Source organism: Peromyscus eremicus, chromosome 7 (assembly GCF_949786415.1).
Source record: "Peromyscus eremicus chromosome 7, PerEre_H2_v1, whole genome shotgun sequence".
In the NCBI taxonomy this organism is placed as follows: Eukaryota; Metazoa; Chordata; class Mammalia; order Rodentia; family Cricetidae; genus Peromyscus; species Peromyscus eremicus.
In genome coordinates, this window is record NC_081422.1 from 56,755,296 (window position 1) to 56,775,885 (window position 20,590).

General features: G+C 44.9%; 1 protein-coding gene across 1 annotated transcript; it reads right to left on the reverse strand.

The window, feature by feature from the left end:
• Positions 1 to 6,296: 6,296 nt before the first annotated feature.
• On the reverse strand, positions 6,297 to 20,497 carry Spesp1 (sperm equatorial segment protein 1). Its single transcript, XM_059268052.1, has 2 exons — positions 20,275 to 20,497; positions 6,297 to 7,672 (listed from the first exon to the last, which is right to left on the reverse strand). Exons 1-2 carry the CDS (start codon positions 20,333 to 20,335, stop codon positions 6,477 to 6,479), a joined length of 1,257 nt encoding a protein of 418 aa, XP_059124035.1. The 5' UTR covers positions 20,336 to 20,497; the 3' UTR covers positions 6,297 to 6,476.
• Between the last annotated feature and the right edge of the window lie 93 nt (positions 20,498 to 20,590).

Here is a 20,590-nt window from a genome sequence, read left to right on the forward strand (position 1 = left end):
GTCTGTAATTCCGGTGCCGCCGGTGGAGACCAGCAGATCCCTGGAGCTCACTGGCTGGCTCAGGAGCTCCAGGTTGAGTGAGATTCTATCTCAAAAACTAAGGTGAAGAGCCAGCAAGATGGCTGAGCAGGTGAAGAGTGCTTACCTGAACCCCAGATGCGGCTGTAATCCCAGCACTTCTGTGTGAGGCAGGAGAATTGTCCAGAAGCTCTTGGGCCAGGTAGCCTGGAGCACACAGTACAGCAACAGACACCGCCTCATCAGGGTGGAAGGAGAGAACTGACTTCCAAAGGTGTCCTCTGACCTCCGTATGTGTGCCATGGCACGCAGGAGCCTATCACCTGCCCTCCCCCCAGCTCGCTCTCTCTCTCTCTCTCTCTCTCTCTCTCTCTCTCTCTCTCTCTCTCTCTCTCACACACACACACACACACACACACACACACACTTTTTAATGTGAAGAGCGATTGAGGAAGAAACTCAATGTCAGTCTCTGTTTCTTTTCCTTATGCGCACAAATGCTTACACACACATACATACACACAGCCCATGAACACATATATACACCACACACACATAACACAACATTGAAATCAAAATAAACTCTTTGAATGCAATAGAATGAAATTAGAAATCAATAGAGAGACCTGGAAAATTTACAAATAGGTGGAATTTAACACATTTTTAAACAAACAACGGGCCAAGGAAACAATCACAGTAGAAATTGAAAATGCTTAGAAATGAGTGGAAATGGGGCTGGAGGGATGTCTCAGTGGTTAAAGAGCATTGGCTGCTCTTCCAGAGGTCCTGAGTTCTATTCCCAGCAACCACATGGTGGCTCACAACCATCTATGGTAGGATCTGATGCCCTCTTCTTTATATAAAATAAACAAATAAAAAAGAAAAAGAAAGAAAGACCACTCTACAAAAGCTTACTCTTGGGCCTCATGCTGCAACACCGGGGGCAGGGGGAGCACAGGCGTGTGTTACGTGGCCACAAAACGGGCACATGGACCAGTCAGAGCAGAGCTTCAGGAAAATGATTTACAACTCACAGGACTGTTCCTCTGACCCCAGTCACGGCGTCCCTCTGCTAGGCCACCAAGACAGGGGTTCCCTTTTGGCCTGGCTAGAAACAGTTCCAGGGAGAGTCTGGTGCAAGCTGATTGGTCTTGGCGGGGGATGCACCTTCAGGAGCCAGATGGCTTCAGCAGCTGCAGCTGTCATGCAGCTTCCTCAAGGCAGCTCGGACACGTTGAAAGCGGCTGCTGCTGCTGCTGCTGCTGCTGCTGCTGCTGCTGCTGCTGCTGCTGCTGCTGTGAGTGTAGCCAGCTGGCTGCTGGGCTGGCAGGCCTCTGCTTAGGGCAGCCAGAGAACCAAGAGAGAGCCCAGCACCTGCTGATTAGAGAGTCAGATCTCTCGGTGCCCAACAGTATTTCCTGTTCATAGGCAATCAAAGGCCAGGAGGGCGTGTGAGCACTGTGACTTCCACAGTGCTCCATTCCTGCCCGATGCCTCAGAGACAGGTAGCCCCAGCATCTGCCTCCACGAGAAACTGTCTCCTCAAACCAAAATCTCAACGAGGGATTGTGGGCACATGGCTGCAATTCCAGTATTCTAGAGGTAGAGGCAGGGATCCAAGGTAGCCTAAACACACACACACACACACACACACACACACACACACACACACATCACTGTATTGTGCGTGATACTGTTTTAAGAATAGAAAGCTATTCAGAAAAGGCTCCAAAGGTACACAGAGAAACCTTGTATAGAAAAAAAACAAAACAAAAAAAAAGAATAGAAAGCTGTCAAGACAGTGGTGGCCCCCCCGCCTTTAATCCCAGCACTCGGGAGGCAGAGGCAGGCAGATCTCTGTGAGTTCGAGGCCAGCCTGGTTTATGGAACGAGATCCAGGAAAGGCGCAAAGCTACACAAAGAAACCCTGTCTCAAAAAACCCAAGGGGAAAAAAAAAAAGAAAACTAAAACTCCGTGTGTCTGGCCTCAGGGAGCACCAACAGTCAGGCAGCATGGTGTCCTTCTTGGAGAAGTGTCCTGGGTTTAAACCCTAACTGCCACCTTCTAGATTGTCTTTCCTCTGCATTAAGTTCCCTCATGCTTGGTTTATTTTGTATGTAAAACCAAGGTAAAAAAAACAAGCAAGGGCTGGCAGGGTAGCTCAGTTGATAGAGCAGTTCCTTAACATGCTCAAGGCTCCGGGTCTGAGCCCCTGCACTGCTTAAATTAGGTACAGTGACACACATCTGTAGAGGCTGGAGGGTCAGAAGTTCAAGGTCACCCTCCACTATTTAGAGACATCATGGCCAGCCTGAGCTAGGTGAGAGGCGCTGTCTCAAAAAAATTAAAAACTCACAAACCAAAAATCAATCACACCTAGTGGACAGCTCTAAGTACTCTGTAATTCCCTTTATACTAGACACTAGGGATAATGGTAACTTCTGATTCAGACATGCCGGTGTAGAAACAGAGAAATGTGTTCTGTAGGGGGAAAAATACATTAATAAGTGTACTTAGATTTCCTGAGAGAATTTATTAGCATTTCCTTCATAAAACAAAAGGCTGTTTTCTAAATCCCATTCTACATCATCTGAAAGTAAATGTTCCAAGATACACATTGGTAAGACCAAAGAATTCAGATTTCATTAGTCAGATATTTTAATGCCAATGAAGAAAAAAAAATGCTATACAAAAATAATTTCCTTTAGGCTGAGGGATAGAGGCTTTTTGTCAACATCTTTTCAATACAAATTTGGAGGCTTAAAATTATTACTTTTTCTTATTATGTGAACTCCAATAAACCAATGTGTCCTACCAAAATGCAGACATGAATCAGATGAAGCTCTAGTTCCCACAGCTGTAATCCAATGTGCACAGTGTCTCCACGGAAATAAGTGCTGTGACCCACCGGAGGCGCAGGGACAGCTCCTCAGCTTCGGATGGGCGTTCATTTCCTGGCCACTTCCTGTCTGCAGCCTGCAGGCTTGCTCCCATAGAGACCACTCTCGCTTGGCACTCCAAAGCCCTCCCAGAGCTCGGAGCTGCAACAGGGCTCCTCCGTGCTGTGACGGCTCTCAGCAGGCGCCAAGTGTCCCACGCGGCTTGTTTTGTTTAAATCCCCTGTGGCACTCTGCTTTATTTTACCCGTTAATCCCAAACTAACAGCAAAATACCTCCTGTTTGTGCTCTTAGCTGTCTGCCCACTCCATTCTTGGAGGCGAGTAGAGCAAGGACCCTGTTGGAGACAGGGGTGGACCGCCTCATAGCTACACAGCCCTCAGCTGCACATGACATAGGCCCTCCACCTATGCTATCCAGCCTCCTTGTTCCCATTCTCAGCAGAGGGCCTCCTCCTCTTCGGCCTAAAGAGGACCTTGAGTTTCTGACCCTCCTGTATCTATCCTGTCAAATGTTGTGGTTACAGGTGTGTATATCCCTGATTCGCCCTCTCCCTGGCCATCTCCGTCCTCTCTGTCCTGGCTCCTTGCTTCCTTCTGACAGTGGCTTGTCTATCACAAGAAGCTGTCACCTCTCTGTCTCAGGTCTCAGTCAGTTGAGAATTTCAGAAGCTGTCTTCACATGGTCTGTCTCTAATCCCCTCAACTCACCCTTGCAGTCTGCCTTCTCCTCCAACTCCATCCAAGACATTTTTGCTCCCACACAATGGATGATCTTATCTCTAATTTGTCTGGCTTCCGTGTGACAAGTGTGAATTTTTCCACCTTTCCTTTTAAAAGATTTTAATTTATGCATGTATGTGTATTTGCCCGAAGAAGGTATCAAATCCCCCAGAGCTAGTTACAGTTGACTGTGAACCATCCAACATGGGTATTGACCCATCTCTCTAGCCCCTCCATCAACCTTTGGTTTACACACACACACACACACACACACACACACACACACACAGAGTACACACATATATGCACACACATACATACATATACACACATACACACACATACACACATACACATGCACACACATACATACACACACATACACCTACACACATACACACACATATACATGCACACACACATACACACATACACACACACACACACACACACACACACACACACACCCCACAGGAAAAAAAGAGGAATGGAGGGAACAAAGCCGCTGTGGGGGAGAAGGAAACCAAAGCACAGCTTCCTGCTGATGAAGTGCTTCTAGATTAAGTCACCAGTTCACAAGGAGAAAAATACAGTGAGCCGGACAGGGAGGCGGCTCCACAGTGAGGAACACCTGTTGCTCTTCCAGAGGACACAAGTCTCAGAACACACATCCAGTGGTTCACAGCTCTGTGTGACTTCAGCTCTAAGGGATCTGACAACCTCTTCCAGCCACTGGTGACACACACACGCACGCACGCACGCACGCACGCACGCACGCACGCACGCGCACGCACATAAATAAAGGTAAGTGAATTAAGAAGACACAGAGGACAGAAAAACAGCTTGGCAACAGTGCAGCCACAGCACCAAATCCACACTAGGGAAAAACGGCACTGACGGCCACTTTTCCAATAAACAAGTTTCAAGTTTAAAAAAGTGGAAAGGGTCTTTCAATTAAAAGAGAACTCTGAGTCCAGTCAGGCAATAGCAATGTGTGAACTTTATTTGATCTTGATTCATAGAAAGAAACTCCAAATTTCCCATTGTCTAATCACTTTTCAAATTTAAACATTGACTAGATACCATTAACGCCACAGGATGATATCGTTATTGATAAAATTCTTGGGGATCCAGTTGAGCGTCCGGGAAGTGGGGGGAGCGGGGAGGTCTCCACACTCCTGTCCGTTAGATCATGACTGTTCACCCTGGATGATGGCTGTATACTGTTCTCGTGTTACTGTTCACCTTTGCAGGCGCTTAAGGCTTTTCACAACAGGTTATTTTTTAAAATTATCAGAGTGAACAGTGGTTTGGTGAAACCACACCCACGGAATCACTTTATGGCACAGCCCTGTGGGGTAAATTCTTGTTTGATCAATTTAGTGAACTCTCAATCATGCCCATGCATTTAGCCACTGGTTCTGTTTCTCCTGCTTTGAATCTGCACCTCATGCCATCTAATCCAAGCCAAACATGGCTGTGTACAGCTCCTGTCTACTCTGGCCGGCCTCAAAAACTGTGTGTCCAGAGCGTCGTGGTGTTTTTTAAACACGCACGTGTCTGACGCAAACTTGATCACACTGGGTCCTTTGCTTAACATCTGCAGATTGCTCACACCGACCCCGGGATCAAGATGCAAGAGCCACCGCACACCAGGAGACCTCAGGCTGGGCTCTGACCGTATATGCCCACTCCATCTCGGAATGTTCTCTGGCCTCTCCATACTCCAGGCACTTCTTGAACCTGCTATCCTGAGCTTCAGCTCGACATTCACACATGTTCTTCCTCTGCCTGGAACGGTCTCTTCCCCCAAGCACATCTCACCTCTCAGACCTGCCTCAGATGCCACTTGCTGAGACTACTCTTCTCAACATTCTAGATGAGGCTAGACAGCTGCCTCCCATAAGAGCTTGTCCCAACTGAAAATTTAAAACAGATGGATTTGCTCAATGTCTAGCTCCCCTGTTATAATCTCAGAGAGAGGGGAAATAGCTCTTCACTCGATCCCCAAAGCCTAGCATTTTGTTCTATCAGAGAGTCAATAAATGTTTATTGATCTATAAATAACTGGCTTGGTGAATGAGTACTAAGTAAATGAACTTGAACATAATACTGGTCAAGTCACGAAACAAAACTGCACTTTCATTATAATATTACACAGTGTCAGTCATATAATATTATACTGGTGTCAGTCATATAATATTACACAGTGTCAGTCATATAATATTATACTGGTGTCAGTCATACTTGGCATCAAAAGATTTGTAAATCTTTAATGAGTTTGTATGCAAGCAAAGGGAGGGAATCTCATTACAGATCCAGGTCATGGTCCCTCAGAATGACCCAAGTACTTGACAACAAAACAGAGTGTGTCTCAGTATATCACCCACTTTCCAAAGAAGCAACACGAATCCAAAAGGAAGTGCTTCTGATATCAGCCTTGAGTGTGTGCTCTTCCTACAGAAAACCCAGATGGTCTGGAAGCGGATTCAAGACTGCAAGCAGTTAGTTAAATGGCTGCACTACACAATGCAAGCAGTCTCTAAACTCATACAGTGAGTGAGTCTAGCACATGGAGTCAGGAGAACCAAACCTTAAACATTTCGGAGACTATCTCTTCACAATTTGTTGAATTAATGAGAAAAAAAACTACAAACTCATGAAGCAAATTTTTATTTTAAAATTGTTAGGTTTTTAGTGCATATGAAAATATTTTATGACATGACACATAAGGATGTTAGCACATGGAAGTATAATAGAAAATATTTTAGGCAACTTTTAAAATCACTAATATGCTTATTTTCCAGTGAACAAGCCCTTTGCTTAAATGAGTTTGATCATGGGACATTAAGGATATTTAGGATTTTCATATTATTGCTTAACAGCTTCCTAATGAGGCGTTGCGTCTCTACCTGATCTGCACAAAATAGTTTTTTCAACACACTAGTCACGGCGGTGACCTTTTTTCTCAGCTCTGATGGTACATGCTTAATATTCAAATACTCCGGCAACCTGGACCTGGAATTATACAGCATGTTGATAACTGTTTCCATGTCATCGACTGAATCGCTGGTCCGCTCCTCTGGGAAGACGTGAGATCTGTACATCTCTTCTAACCTGTGCTCGGCGGCTGCAGCCAGGGCCAGGCTCCGTTTCAGGTGCTCCCTGGAGGCCTTGATATACTCCTTGTACTCGGGGTTGTTGGCATCACCGAGAGGCCCCTGCTGAATCTCTACATTAATATTGGAAATTTTTCTCAAAATGTCCTCGTGTATTGCACTCTCGGAGTGGTGTCCAGAGAGGTCTTCCAAGTTTTCCGTTTCTGGCTGGCCTGAGAGCTGGGGCACATCCTCAGAGTCCGTGGAGACATCCATGCTGCTGCTGGTGCTCGTTCTTATGGTGATCTGTGTGGTTGGCACCCATGGGCGGATGATCACACTATGATGATGACGTGTGTCCTCTGGCTTATGCTCGTGGTCCGGCTCATGCTCGTGGTCCGGCTCATGCTCGTGGTCCAGCTCATGCTCGTGGTCCAGCTCATGCTCGTGGTCCGGTTCATGCTCGTGGTCCGGCTCATGCTCGTGGTCCAGATCGTGCTCCTCCTCTGACTCATGCTCAGGAGGCCACAATGGCCTGGAGTGGGGCTCCTCGAATTCCGGCTCCGGCTCCGGCTCTTCTTTTTCAATATAAGGTTCCTCCTCGTGTAAAACAACAGAAACGTTATTTGGCCGGATGGACCAGAACGCTGTAGTTTCCGTTTTTTTTCTCCTCTGCATCCCCAGCGTGAAGGCGCTTGTAGGGAAAGTTGTCTTTTCCTCGTTGAAGGGCCTGATCAGAATGTCGTTCTCAGGGGTAACTTCCTCAGGGGTGTGTATCAGCTCATACCGAGAAAACTTCACCTCTGGAACATCCGTAAAACTTGAGGACGTTTCCCCAGAGCCCTGCTCCCTGGTGGGAACACTCATTATCAGGTTCTGTAAAACTTGTACATAATGATTCAAATTCTGCTCTTCATCAGGCAACACAGTTATGGCTTGAGGGGGAAAACCAAACACACAGTAAGTAATGTTTATTCTATATGACTCACGACAGAATCTGCTGACCTCAGTTCACTGTCTAGGCTAGCACTTAAGTACAGGGACAAGCAAGGAACTCAGCCTCCCCAACATCAAGCCAGCGCTCACCGAAAACGCACAGGGGGAAGAGCAGGACACCAGCTGCATGTGGGTGCCTTTTCCTACATCATTTTGTTTTCTCATATAATTTATGACTCAATAGGCAACTTATTAAACCAAAAACCTTGATCATGTTGTCTAACCCTGCAAGGGACTATGATGGGTTCATATTGGACCACCAGGGGAATTATTAAATTTTTAGGAGCCAGATGTTAGGTAGACACAATTAAAAATTAAATTTTCTGAATGTGCAATTATATCAAGACAAAGATAATAAATATTGAAAACTCACTTCCTACTTACCCTCTTTTGCTATTAGTTGTCTTTTGATTATTTACAACTAATGTATTTGTAAGATGGATATGTGATTCAATGACTTTGGTGAACATCAACTATTAAATACAGTAAACCATTACTGTATTAAATACAGTAAGCCATTAAAGTGTGTGTGTGTGTGTGTGTGTGTGTGTGTGTGACAGAGGTTGACACTGGGTGTTTTCCTCAATTCTCTCTATCTTATTTTTGACACAGGGTCTCTCAATGACTCTGGGGCCCACTGAATGGAACCTGAGGACCCTCTTGTCTCCGTCCCCAGGCTCAGGGACTCCAGTATGCAGCACTACAGTGGCCTGGGAGTCAAACTCAGGTCCCCGGGACTTCACGACAACCACTTCACCAAATGACCACCACCACCCCCAGCCCTGTCTTTTAAAGTTTTAAGTAATTTCTTCTCTTTTATTGATTTTTTCACTAATAAAATGAAAATAATGTATTTGTGTATGGTCACTCTTGCCCTGAGTCTAGGGTTTTCATGTAGGGAAAGACTGAGTGAATTAATGCAGACCAGTTTGGCGAAGCTGACACTCTCATGCTGGTCTCGGTTCTTCCGCTTGCCAACGGCATGATTTTGGGTATTTTCCTCAATATTATTTTTTAAAATAAAAAATACTATGTCTGTTCTTTTATGTCAAATAAAACAAATGCACTAAGATACTGGGAGTAGGAAGCTAGAGAGCTCTCTCAGTAACTTCTTTGCCAGGGACCAGAGTTGGATCCTCAGAATACCACGCCCTCTCCACATACACACAAAAGCTAATAATTCAAATATCTGATTGCTGCTCAAATTTTTGCTGATTCTTTCAATTTTTTTCTGTTCATGTGATGCATTTGGTATTGAAATAATGCTTCCTCTCTGTCACCCTTAAGCTATTGAAAAAAAGCAAACCAGGAGTTTTCTTAGCTTTCTTTTCTTTTTTTTTTTTTTTTAATTATGTGTGAGTGTGCCATCCTTCTGGGCCCTGAGCAGTCGTTTAGAGATGATTGTACTGCTGGTACGTTCCTTTACATCCTGACACTTCAGTGATCCATACTAACCTGTTTACTGGTAGAATTATGCAATGTCTATAATTTGCTTCTAAATAAACTAAGGACAAGAATTTAGGCAGGGAGGTCAGGAGAGAAGGAATATGAGGAGATATATCAATGATATAAGATTAATCAAAGGGTCTGTTATAGATGGAGCTTTTGTAACACTATTTCTATTTGTGGGAATGTTTCATTTTTTTATAAAACGTTGTTTCTAAAATTTTTGAGAAATTTTCTGTTCTAGGCAACAGCTAACCATGCCCAAGCTCAAATGTGCAGTCAGCAGAGGCGTGATGGCTTTGCAGAGGCGCTGCCTCGGAGTCAGTCTAGGATGCACTTGATCATCAGTAAATTAGCTTGTCTCTTCAGACTAGCAAGTGGGATACCCAGGTAGCTATTAAGTAAGTTAGGATGCCAAAGGACAGGAGAAGGAGGTGCTCACTGGATGTGATTTCTAAAAACATCTCAAGTACTCTCTATCCTCCTCTGCGGTTACTCTGGAAACACCAAAAAGCTTGTTTGTGGGTTGCCTAGTAACAGAGGCACCCTACCTCCTACCTTGCTTTTCTTCCTTATAAATGCGCCCTTGGGTCTCTGGATCATTCTATTCTTGAATCCCTCCCCTCCCCTCATTTCCTACCTCCTGTTTCCGCCCTTCTAACACATCTGTGCATTTTGGACTAGCCTTCCAGGTGCCGCTAATCAGGGACAGTCTTGCAAAGCAATTTGAGCCCTGTAAAAATGTTTGCAGGCAAGAGAGTGAAAGGATCACTTCCAATGTCCTCTCAGACAACCCAGGCCACCATGAAATCCTGCTTTTCTCCATCCTATAGGAAGTTCTAAAAACTGAATAAATTTCTAATTCTTACAAAGAACAGGCTCATCCGATAGAAGCTAGCTAGGCAGGAAGTATAGGCAGGATTTCCAGGGAGAGAGAGGAAGAGGAGGAGAATCTAAGGACACACCAAGGAGACCTGGAGGGAGTCGGACACACAGAATGAAAGAAAGGTGAAAAGCTCATGGTAAAACGTAGATGAATAAAACCAGGTACATTTAAGTTATTTAAATTTAAGAGCTAGAGGGACAAGCCTAAGCTAAGGCTGAGCTTTCATAATTAATCATGTCTCCGTGTCATTATTTGTGAGCTGGCGGCCCATATAAAAATCCAACTACATGTACACAAACACACACACACACACACACACACACACACACACACACACACACACACACAAACCCCTGCAGTGTAAGATGTCAGGATACTGCTCCAGGGTCTCTGCTAAGCAGCCTGGGAGCCTGGAGTTCTGCTGGAATCTCAGCTCTGAAGATGTCAGCTGAGTTTGAGTTTTGTGCAATTTTTAAAATAGAACAAGAGAATTGATCACATGACAGAGATGATAGCCAAGTGATCCTAACAACTGTAGGAATGGAAATAGCTGAAATTCTGCAAGGTGCCCTGGAAGACAGTCATTTAAAAAAAATGGCAATCACTTCCATTCACTGAGCCGTTAGTGTGCGCAGGCACCTTTGTGTGGCATTATGGTAAAGAGGAAAAAGAAGCCGGGCAGTGGTGGCACACGCCTTTAATCCCAGCACTTGGGAGGCAGAGGCAAGCAGATCTCTGAGTTCAAGGCCAGTCTGGTCTACAAATCGAGTTCCAGGACAGTCAGGGGTACAGAGAGAAACTCTACCTAAAAAAAAAAAAAAAAAAAAAAAAAATGAAAGAAAAGACACTCAGAAAGAATGAGTACTCATGAGCAGCAAGGATGGGATGTAAACACAGCCTGCCCTGCTTCAAGGCTGGCACAATGCTGTCAGAAAGACATGCCACAAAGCTGTTGGCAAAGCGGTGAGAGCATGGGATGGCATGATCTTGTGGAAACACAGCCGGATTTCAAAACACATGATCATAGTAAGTAAAATACCATGAAATGTACAAACTCTTCTCTTATTCAGCTGTATCAAAATATTTAAACATACATGTGCAATAAATAAATAAAATACTACAAAATTTTGCTCTACTGTCAAAATGGTTCTCTTTTGTATATAAGAGCTATCTATAGATACTGAGGAGAATCTACATACAATGTTTTGTTTCCACAAAGTCTGACTGGAAACTGACAGTCAGTCACTTATGGAAGATGTTCATACCACACAAAGGTAAAAGCAAGTTCATTACCTTAGAGTTTATGCTGAGCAAAATTGGAGCATAGGTCTTTCTAGACAAACCCAATCTCATAAGTAATAGAGTAATAAAACACTTAGAAATTCTAATCACTCAGCCTTCTGTACTAGAGATAAAATATTCACATACATTAAAGTATCATGCTTATGAAATAGTCTGGGCTGTGCATATGCTGTGCTGGGAATTGAACCTGGAGCCTCATGTATCCTAGGTGAGTGCTCTGTCACTGTACTGCATCCCAGCCTCATATTCTGTTTACTGATTTGAATGCTAGTCACTCTAGGATGTGAATTATAGATTCGTGGAGCAGTCAGAACACTTGTGACTGTGTCTCTTATATATTTAAAATGCCATGCTTTAACTGGATGTCAACATGTAGAAGACTGCAAATAGATCCATATCTTTCACCGTGCACAAAACTTAAGTCCAAGTGGATCAAAGACCTCAACATAAATCCAGTTACACTGAACCTGATAGAAGAGAAAGTAGGAAGTAGTCTTGAATGCATTGACACCGGAGATCACTTCCTAAATATAACATCAGTAGCACAGACACTGAGAGAAACAATTAATAAATGGGACCTCTCGAAACTGAGAAGCTTTTGCAGGACAAAGGACACAGTCAACAAGACAAAATGACAGCGTACCGAATAGGAAAAGATCTTCAACTCCACATCTGACAGAGGGCTGATATTCAGAATATATATAAAGAACTCAAGAAATTAGACATCAAAATAACCAACAGTCCAATTAAAAAATGGGCTATAGAGCTAAACAGAGAATTCTCAACAGAAAAAGCTCAAATGACTCAAAGACATTTAAGGAATTTCTCAATATCCTTAATCATCAGAGAAATGCAAATCAAAATGACTCTGAGATACCACCTTACACCTGTCAGAATGGCTAAGATCAAAAACACTGAAGATAGCTTATGCTGGAGAGGATGTAGAGCAAGGGGAACACTCCTACATTGTTGGTGGGAATGCAAACTTGTACAACCACTTTGGAAATCAATATGGTGCTTTCTTAGAAAATTGGGAATCAATCTCCCTCAAGATCCAGCTATTCCACTCTTGGGCATATACCCAGTGAATGCTCAAATATACCACAAGGACACATGCTCAACTATGTTCATAGCAGCATTATTTGTAATAGCCAGAACCTGGAAACAACCTAGATGCCCTTCAACTGAAGAATGGATAAATAAAATGTGGTACATATACACAATGGAGTACTACTCAGCAGAGAAAAACAATGACATCATGAGGTTTGCAGGCAAATGGATGGATCTAGAAAAAATCATCCTGAGTGAGGTAACCCAGACTCAGAAAGACAAACATGGCATGTACTCACTCATAAGTGGATACTAGATGTAAAGCAAAGGATAACCAGACTGCAACTCACAACTCCAGGGAGGCTACCTAGTAAAGAGGACCCTGAGAAAGACACAGGGATCACCCAATAACAGAGAAATGGATGAGATCAACATGAGCAAACTGGGGGTGAGGGGGGTAATGGAGAGCAAGGGTCGGGGGAAAGATAGCTTAGGGGAGCGGGAGGTACCAGCTGGATCAGGAGCACAGTGGGAGAACAGGGAGGGACATACCATGAAAAGAAAAGAAAGAAAAGCCTACAAGCAAGGCACCAAATGGCTTCTGAATGAAAAAGAATGTCACTGTAAAACAGCACTTGCTGAGTACCTATTAAACTACAAAGCCACTTTAAGAAAATCCTGAAAACCAAGAGGGCCGTGGTGGCACACGACTTTAATCCCAGTACTCAAGAGGTAGAGACAGGCCAATCTCAGTGAGTTCGAGGCCAGCCTGGTCTACAAAGAGAGTTCCAGGACAGCCAGGGCTACACAGAGAAACCCTGTCTCAAAAAATCAAAGAGAGAGAGAGAGAGAGAGAGAGAGAGAGAATCCTGAAAACCTTGAGTTCATTTATGTTCTAAGTTTCTTGTAGTTTTCTAAGTCAATACTCAATACTACATAATTTAGATGGATGTCTGGTTCCGCCAGGATCATTTAGAAATCTCTCTCCTTTCCTAAGACCTTTCCACAGCCTGGGAAATAATACCCTCCAGAGCACTGTAAATGGGGTGCTGATATATCTGGATACAGTGAAAAGCTGAGACAAACCATGCCATAATTCCCTTGGTGCCCTCCTCAGGTGTTGAGACAGACCACCCTATAGTTCTCTTGATGCCCTACTCAGATGTTGAAATAATTCTCTTGGTGCCCTACTAGGGCGATATGTTTTCAAAATAGTTTTGTTATGTGTCTCTGTGTGGGTATGTGACCATGTGCAGTGCTGGCAGAGGCCAGAAGAGGGCACCAGATCCCCTGGAGCTGGAGTTCCAGGAGGTTGTGAACGGCTCGTCATGAGTGCTGGGAAACCAATTCCAGTCCTCTGAAAGCACAAGACGCTCTCCTAACCTCTGAGCTGCCTCTCCAGCTCCTACTTAGCTGTTCTTGTTTACTAGCAAAGTACATTGTCTCTTCCAAAAGCCTCTAATAAAACAAGATATCGGGGTTTCTGCTTCTATGGAGATCATGGGTACTATTTCCCTCTTGTTTCTATTAGGCATAGAGTAAAACCCTGTCCAGTTGTATCTAAAACATACCTGAGAAGAAATGAAAACTGACCACCTAAGAACTTCAGGAGAGAAAAATGGTGGTCTCTGGGTTACACATGACCCACAAAGGGAGAAGAAGAATCTGGAAACCCAGAAACACAAATATGTAGATCTTTTTAAGGGTAAGGTGCCTAGCAATAGCTTAGCGGTTAAAAGCACTTGCTGCTCTCTGAAAGACCCAGGTTCTGTTCACAGCACCCACATGGCAACTCACAACCTCACTCCAGATCCAGGGGATCTGATGGCCTCTTCTGGCATCCTTAGGGTGTACATAATTGCAGGCAAACACTCTTATACATAAAATTAAAAAATAATCCTTTAAATAGGAGTAGTGGGGCTATGGAGGTAGGTCAGTTGATATGTTTGCCTAGTATGCATGAAGCCCTGGGCTTCATCCCCAGCACTGCATAAAAACAAGGCATGTTGCCGGGCGGTGGTGGCGCCCTTCTTTAATTCCAGCACTGGGGAGGCAGAGGCAGGTGGATCTCTATGACTTTGAGAACAGCCTGGTCTACAGAGTGAATTCCAGGACAGCCAAGGTTACATACAGAAACCCTGTCTCAAAAACCAACCAAACAAACAAACAAACACAAAGAACCAGAGTGTTCTAGTGAATGTCTGCACTCCCAGCACTTGGAGGCAGAGACAAGAGGATCAGAAGTCAAGGTCATTCTTGGCTCCATATTGCAATGTGAGGCCAGAATGGGCTAAATGAGACCCTATCTCAACAACAGCAACAACAAAAGCAGCAATAAACAAGCTTGAAACAAATGAAAAATAGTAGAGTCTCAGAAAGAAACAGAAGCTATAAGAAAGACCCACAATGAAGTCTTAGAATTTACAAATATGAAAAACGTGATAACAGAAATGAAACATCTCAAAGGTGAGACTCAGCAGCCAAATGGAGAGGATGGGGAGATCTGGTGAGCAGTGAGTCAGGCTGATGGTGCGATCTGGACAATAAGGAAAAAGTAGAAAAAATGACCAGAGCCTCATGTTGCTCTTGTAGAAGAGCAGATTAGGTTCCCAGAATCCACATGGTGGTTCACACCCATCCACAACTCCAGTTCTAGAAGATCTAACACCATCTTCTGACCTCCATAGGTACCAGGCATTCACACGGTATACACACATACATGCAAGCAAAAGACTCAAATGTACACAACAAAATAAATAAGTTAAAATTTTAATATTAATAAATATAAAGAGTGATCAAGGAAAGACACTTGACTCCACCTCCACTTCACACACAGGTGCGCGCACACACACACACACACACACACACTGACAAGTATACACAACACACACATATATAGAGCAAGAGGAAAAACAATTTACATTTGGGGGAAATTGAATGACAAGTTTAATTCTAATCTGAAGTCATGAGGTTGGAAGGAAATATTATGAGTGCCAGCAAAAGTGGGGGAATAATTAACCCAGAATTCCACATCCCAGGAAAAGATCTCTTGGGGATGAAAGGACAACCAAGGAAAAAACAGGAGAAGTGATCAGAAAACCTACCCTAAAGGAAAATGACTAAATGTAGTTCCCTAGGACTGGCAAGATGGCTCAGCTGGTAAAGGTGCCTGAGTTCGAAGCCCACAGTCATCCAGGGAAGGGTAGAAGGAGAGAACCGACTCCAGAAAGTTGTCTCTGGCCTCTCACATGGCTGTGGTATGCAGGCCAATAACACACATACTAAACATAAAAATAAAACAGAATGGAAATGTTAAAAGAAGGAATCCGGAACACCAGGGAAAAAAAGTGATAGAGAGATTAAGAGAAAGAGGAACAGAGCAGGTACATGCAAGCAACTGTCTCTTTATTTTCCAAACTGCCCGACAGATGAAGCAGGGTCACCATGATCTCTGACATGGCTGCTGGTATAGGAAAAGGAAATACCTAAGGCAAGTGTGCTGTGAATATGTACAGGGGTAGGAAAGGCGGAAAAGTTTGGTCCTGGTTGATTTTTGTCCACTTGACACAGCTAGAGTCGTCTGGGAAGAGGAGCCGTAATTGCAGAAATGCCCGCTTAGATTTGCCAGTGGGACACTTCCTTGATTGATGACTGATGTGAAAGGGGCCAGCTACTGTGGGTGGTACCATCTTTGGGCTGGGAGTCCTGGGTGCTATTAGAAAGCAAGCTGGTCCAGGTGGCAGTGGTGCATTCCTTTAATCCCAGCACTCAGGAGGCAGAGCCAGGTGGATCTCTGTGAGTTCGAGGCCAGCCTGGTCTACAGAGCGAGTTTCAGGACAGGCTCCAAAGCTACAAAGAGAAACCCTGTATTGAAAAAGAAGAAAGAAAGAAAGAAAGAAAGAAAGAAAGAAAGAAAGAAAGAAAGGAAGGAAGGAAGGAAGGAAGAAAAGAGAAGAAAAGAAAAGAAAAGAAAAGAAAAGAAAAGAAAAGAAAAGAAAAGAAAAGAAAAGAAGAGAAAGCAGGCTGAACAAGCCAGTAAGCAGCACTGCTCTATGACCTCTTCTTCAGTTCCTGCCTCCAGGTTCCTGCCTTTAGTTCCTGCCCCGACTTCCCTTCATGATGGGCTGTGAGCTGTAAGATGAAATAAACCCTTTCCTCCCTAAATTGCATTTGGTCATAGTGTTTATCACAACAATAGAAAGCAAACTAGGGGTCTGGAAAGATGGTTCAGGCATTAAGAACACTGGCTGTTCTTCCAGAGGACCCAGGTTCAATTTCCAATACCCATATGGCAGCTAACAACTGTCTGTAACTCTAGTTCCCGGGGATCCAACACCCTCACACAGACATACGTGCAGGCAAAACACCAGTCAATGCTCATTAAAAAAAAAAAAAAAAAAAAAAGTAGAACATGTTTCTACTGATAAGATAAACACACACACACACACACACACACACACACACACACACACACACACACTGAACTCATCATACATCTTTACTGTGTCCTGCCAGCCTTGACACAGACACTGTTAATGACACACCCAAAACCTAACCAGAAGTTTTATATACTAGTTACTAAAAGGTCCTTACAACCACAAGCACAAAAGACCAGGTTAGCCTTATCGTATAAAGAACTTGTGTACACGGGGCTAAAACCTAAGCATCCATCACTCTTTAGTGAGCCAGACCAACCCCAAGACCATAACCTCAGAGAACAAGTTGCTTGCATTTTCTATACATGTCATGCAGTGGACTCACAGAAAACAGACTTCCTGAATTCTACGGGGGTTAAGTGCTGTATGAACTTATGCCTATAAAGAACAAAATGAGCTGCTGTAGTATTTCCAGCCTAACCAGGTTGCTGTACCTCATGACTGGAATATACTCAGAGTGACTGCCAAAGGAACCACTTCGTGACTCATCCAGCAGCTTTCCTCTACCGTTTTACTATTAATTTTAAAGTGTAGCTTTTGCTGATGGATAAACAAGTACTTATATTCATATTAATCAGCATTCTAGCTTTAAAAAAATCTCATTTAATATCTTTGTGTGCTTCATGATTTTTTATGGCCTTAGGCTCAAGTCATCCAACCCAGAAGACGGGCTGGCTCCGAGTGACTTGTCCTGCCCATAGGACATTGATAATCAATTGCAAATCAATTCTTGGAATCCAGTTGCCATGGTTTAAAGAAACGTGGGGGCTGGGCACAAAGCTCAGCTGGTAGAGTGCTTGTCTAGCATGCATGAAGGCGTAGGTTGGGATCCCAGTGCTGCATGAACATGGTGTGGAGGCACACACCCATAATAACCAGCAATAGGGAAGTAAAGTCAGAAATATTAGAAGTTCAAGGTCATTGTTGGCTATGTAGTGAGTTCAAGGTCAGCCAGGGCTTCATGAGACCCTGTCTCAAAAGATAAAATGACAGGAGGAAGGGGAGACAGAAAGGATGTGTGTGTGTGTGTGTGTGTGTGTGTGTGTGTGTGTGTGTGAAAGAGAGGGGGGAGGGAGGGAGGAAGGAAGGGAGAGGGGGAGGGAGAGAGAGAGAGAGAGAGAGAGAGAGAGAGAGAGAGAGAGAGAGAGAGAGAGAGACTGAAAATGAGATTTCACCAAGAACAACAACCTGGAAAAAATAGGCCATCTTGGCTCTTCATGTCTCAGCTGAGTTCGTACATGGCTTGGGGTGGGAAGATGAAGGAGGATATCTCAGCTGGTCTAGCAACCCCTGAATAACGAGCAGCAAACAGGGGCAGCCTCATCAAATGCGTTTCAAGCTAGGGAGATAGCCTGGCAGGTAAAAGCACTTGCCCTGCAAGCCTGACCTGAGCTGTTCCCCTAAACCCGCATGGGGCAAGTTGAGAACGGACTTCTGCAAGTTGTCCTCTGACCTCAGCACACACACTGTGGTGCACGCAGGTCCATGCGCGCGCGCACACACACACACACACACACACACACACACACACACACAAATACAAATGTAATAATAAAAAGAAGAGATAGACAGGATGTTTCTATCATGGTGTGTTAATAGAGACAGGCCACTCTCAGGACATTCCCCACTTATATGTCATGCTCCCCATTAATAAACAATGTCAGAACACTCCACCTGCAGGTCTAAGAGATCCTCCCAAGTGTCACAGCTTTGGACACTGAAACAGCCTGAAGTGAACTTGCAACATTGTAACCAAGTGACTTGAAGCTTGAGAAGGTCCTTAAGCTAAACCTGCTTTTCTTTTCATGGATTTGTTGATAGAAGTGAGCATCATTGGCTGCTAACTTAATCCTCCCTCACCATGGGTAGTTCTTGAAGACAAAGGCCTTCCTAAGAACAGGGATAGAGAAGACTCACATACTCTGTGTGTGTGTGTGTGTGTGTGTGTGTGTGTGTGTGTGTGTACTTGAATGCAGGCCCGTGCTCTAATGCCCTTGTGGAGGTTAAAGGACAACTTTCCAGAGTTGTAATTGCTTCTTTCTTCCACTGTGGGGTCTGGGGACTGAACTCGGATCCTCAGGCTCATGTTCACCCATTGAGGCATTTCACTGGCCCAATTGTAATTTTTGAGACAAGCTACTATGATAAGTCATGAGATGGACCTCCCCCCAGTCTCAAAAGGGAGTTCAAGGGGCCTGGGGAGATGGCTCGGTAGGTTAAGTGTTTGTGAAGATCTGGGTTCCATCCCCAGAACCCATGTGGGAAAAAAACCCCACCGCAGTGGTACATGCTGGTAATTCCAGCACTGGGAAAATTAAGCCGGTTAGATCTCTAGGGCTTGCTGGCCAGCCAGCCTAGCCTATTTGGCAAGTTTCAGGTCAGTGAGAGACCCTATCTCAAAAAAAAAAAAGGTGGCAAGCACCTGAGGAACAAAACTAGGGTTATCTTCTGACCTCCACACGCGTGTGCACAAACACACAGAACAGTTAGATGTGCGGTAACCAAGACAATGACAGCTGTATCTGGGCAGCTGTGTCCCTTAACAGTCAGAATGCCCTCTGTGGATGCCCCTCTGTGGTTAAACTGCCTGCAAGCTGCAGCAAGCCTGTGCCCACTGCATCCAAGACTAAAGAGCCAGGGCATTTTCCCCAAATGTGTGCAGTTAAGGAAGGGCCTTCAACTGCCTCCTCTTTATGGGCTTTTCTAGAGGAACACGGGAAGAAATATTCTAAAAGAGAGATCCCATTTACCATGATTGGAGAGGAAACCTTACCCTAGGAATATGCCATCTACCTCATAAATATTCATAAAAGTGTATTTTAAATCCACAATACAGAACTCACTGTGCTGCTAGGCCCTTTTGGAGATGCTCACTCCAATCTCGCTCTGGAGTGCTTTGCTTAATATACTTCTACTTACTGTTGCCATCTTTTGGCTGTACTCTCTCCTTCCAGAGACCCAGGAGACACACCCCTCTCCTCAACACACATTCCCTTCAAATTTTACTTCAGGGGCCAGCCAGTCTTCTACTGTCAAGGGCCAGATGGTAAACATTGCAGACCTTGCAAGCCAGAGCTGTGCGGCAAGCCCTGAGCTGCTGTTCTAACGCAGGAAAGCAGCCATGGCCAACACATAGAATGATTGTGGTTGCATTCCAACAAACTTGAGGTGTTTGAGCCCAGGCTGCAATCCGTCATCGGTTCTGTGTCCTGGACAGTGAACAGTGCCCCCTAAGGGAAGTCCCCAGCCTAAGGATGGATCACACCAAGCCCAGCCTATGAGCTGAGCATCCTGGGAACCAGGGACGGAGCAGGATGGGGACTAGAGTGGCACACCTAACACCCAGGCCAGCGTCTGGGATACAGGACGGGAAGGTGCAGGGAGAGGGAACACCTGGATCTCTACCCGGCCCACCACTCACTCGGATACGCCAGCAGGGACGAAGGCCATAGCCACAGCACAACTAGGACCACCGGCTTCATGGGCGTCGTTCACAGCACTCCGCCATCCGACGGGAACGGCCTGGGGCCACCAGGCCGGGGTACCTCAGGGCCCAAAGCGGGGCGGGGGGGATGTCAGCGGCCTACCATCCCACATCAGGGCCCGGGCGCCCCGCAACGGTTGCCCAAGTGAATGGGTGGGGGCGGGGCAGCCACGTGCGAGTTGCGCGCATGCGTGCTGGGACTCAGCCCTGACAAGGAGTGGCTCAATGGCGACCTGCTGCTGCAGGCCTCAGG

Bases quoted from the DNA above. Each gene is read 5' to 3' on its own strand.
- Spesp1 (XM_059268052.1), bottom strand. From the start codon at position 20,335: ATGAAGCCGGTGGTCCTAGTTGTGCTGTGGCTATGGCCTTCGTCCCTG. The intron at 7,673-20,274 runs GTGAGTGGTGGG...TTCCCCCTCAAG, and splicing joins GTCCCTGCTGGCGTATCCGA to CCATAACTGTGTTGCCTGAT.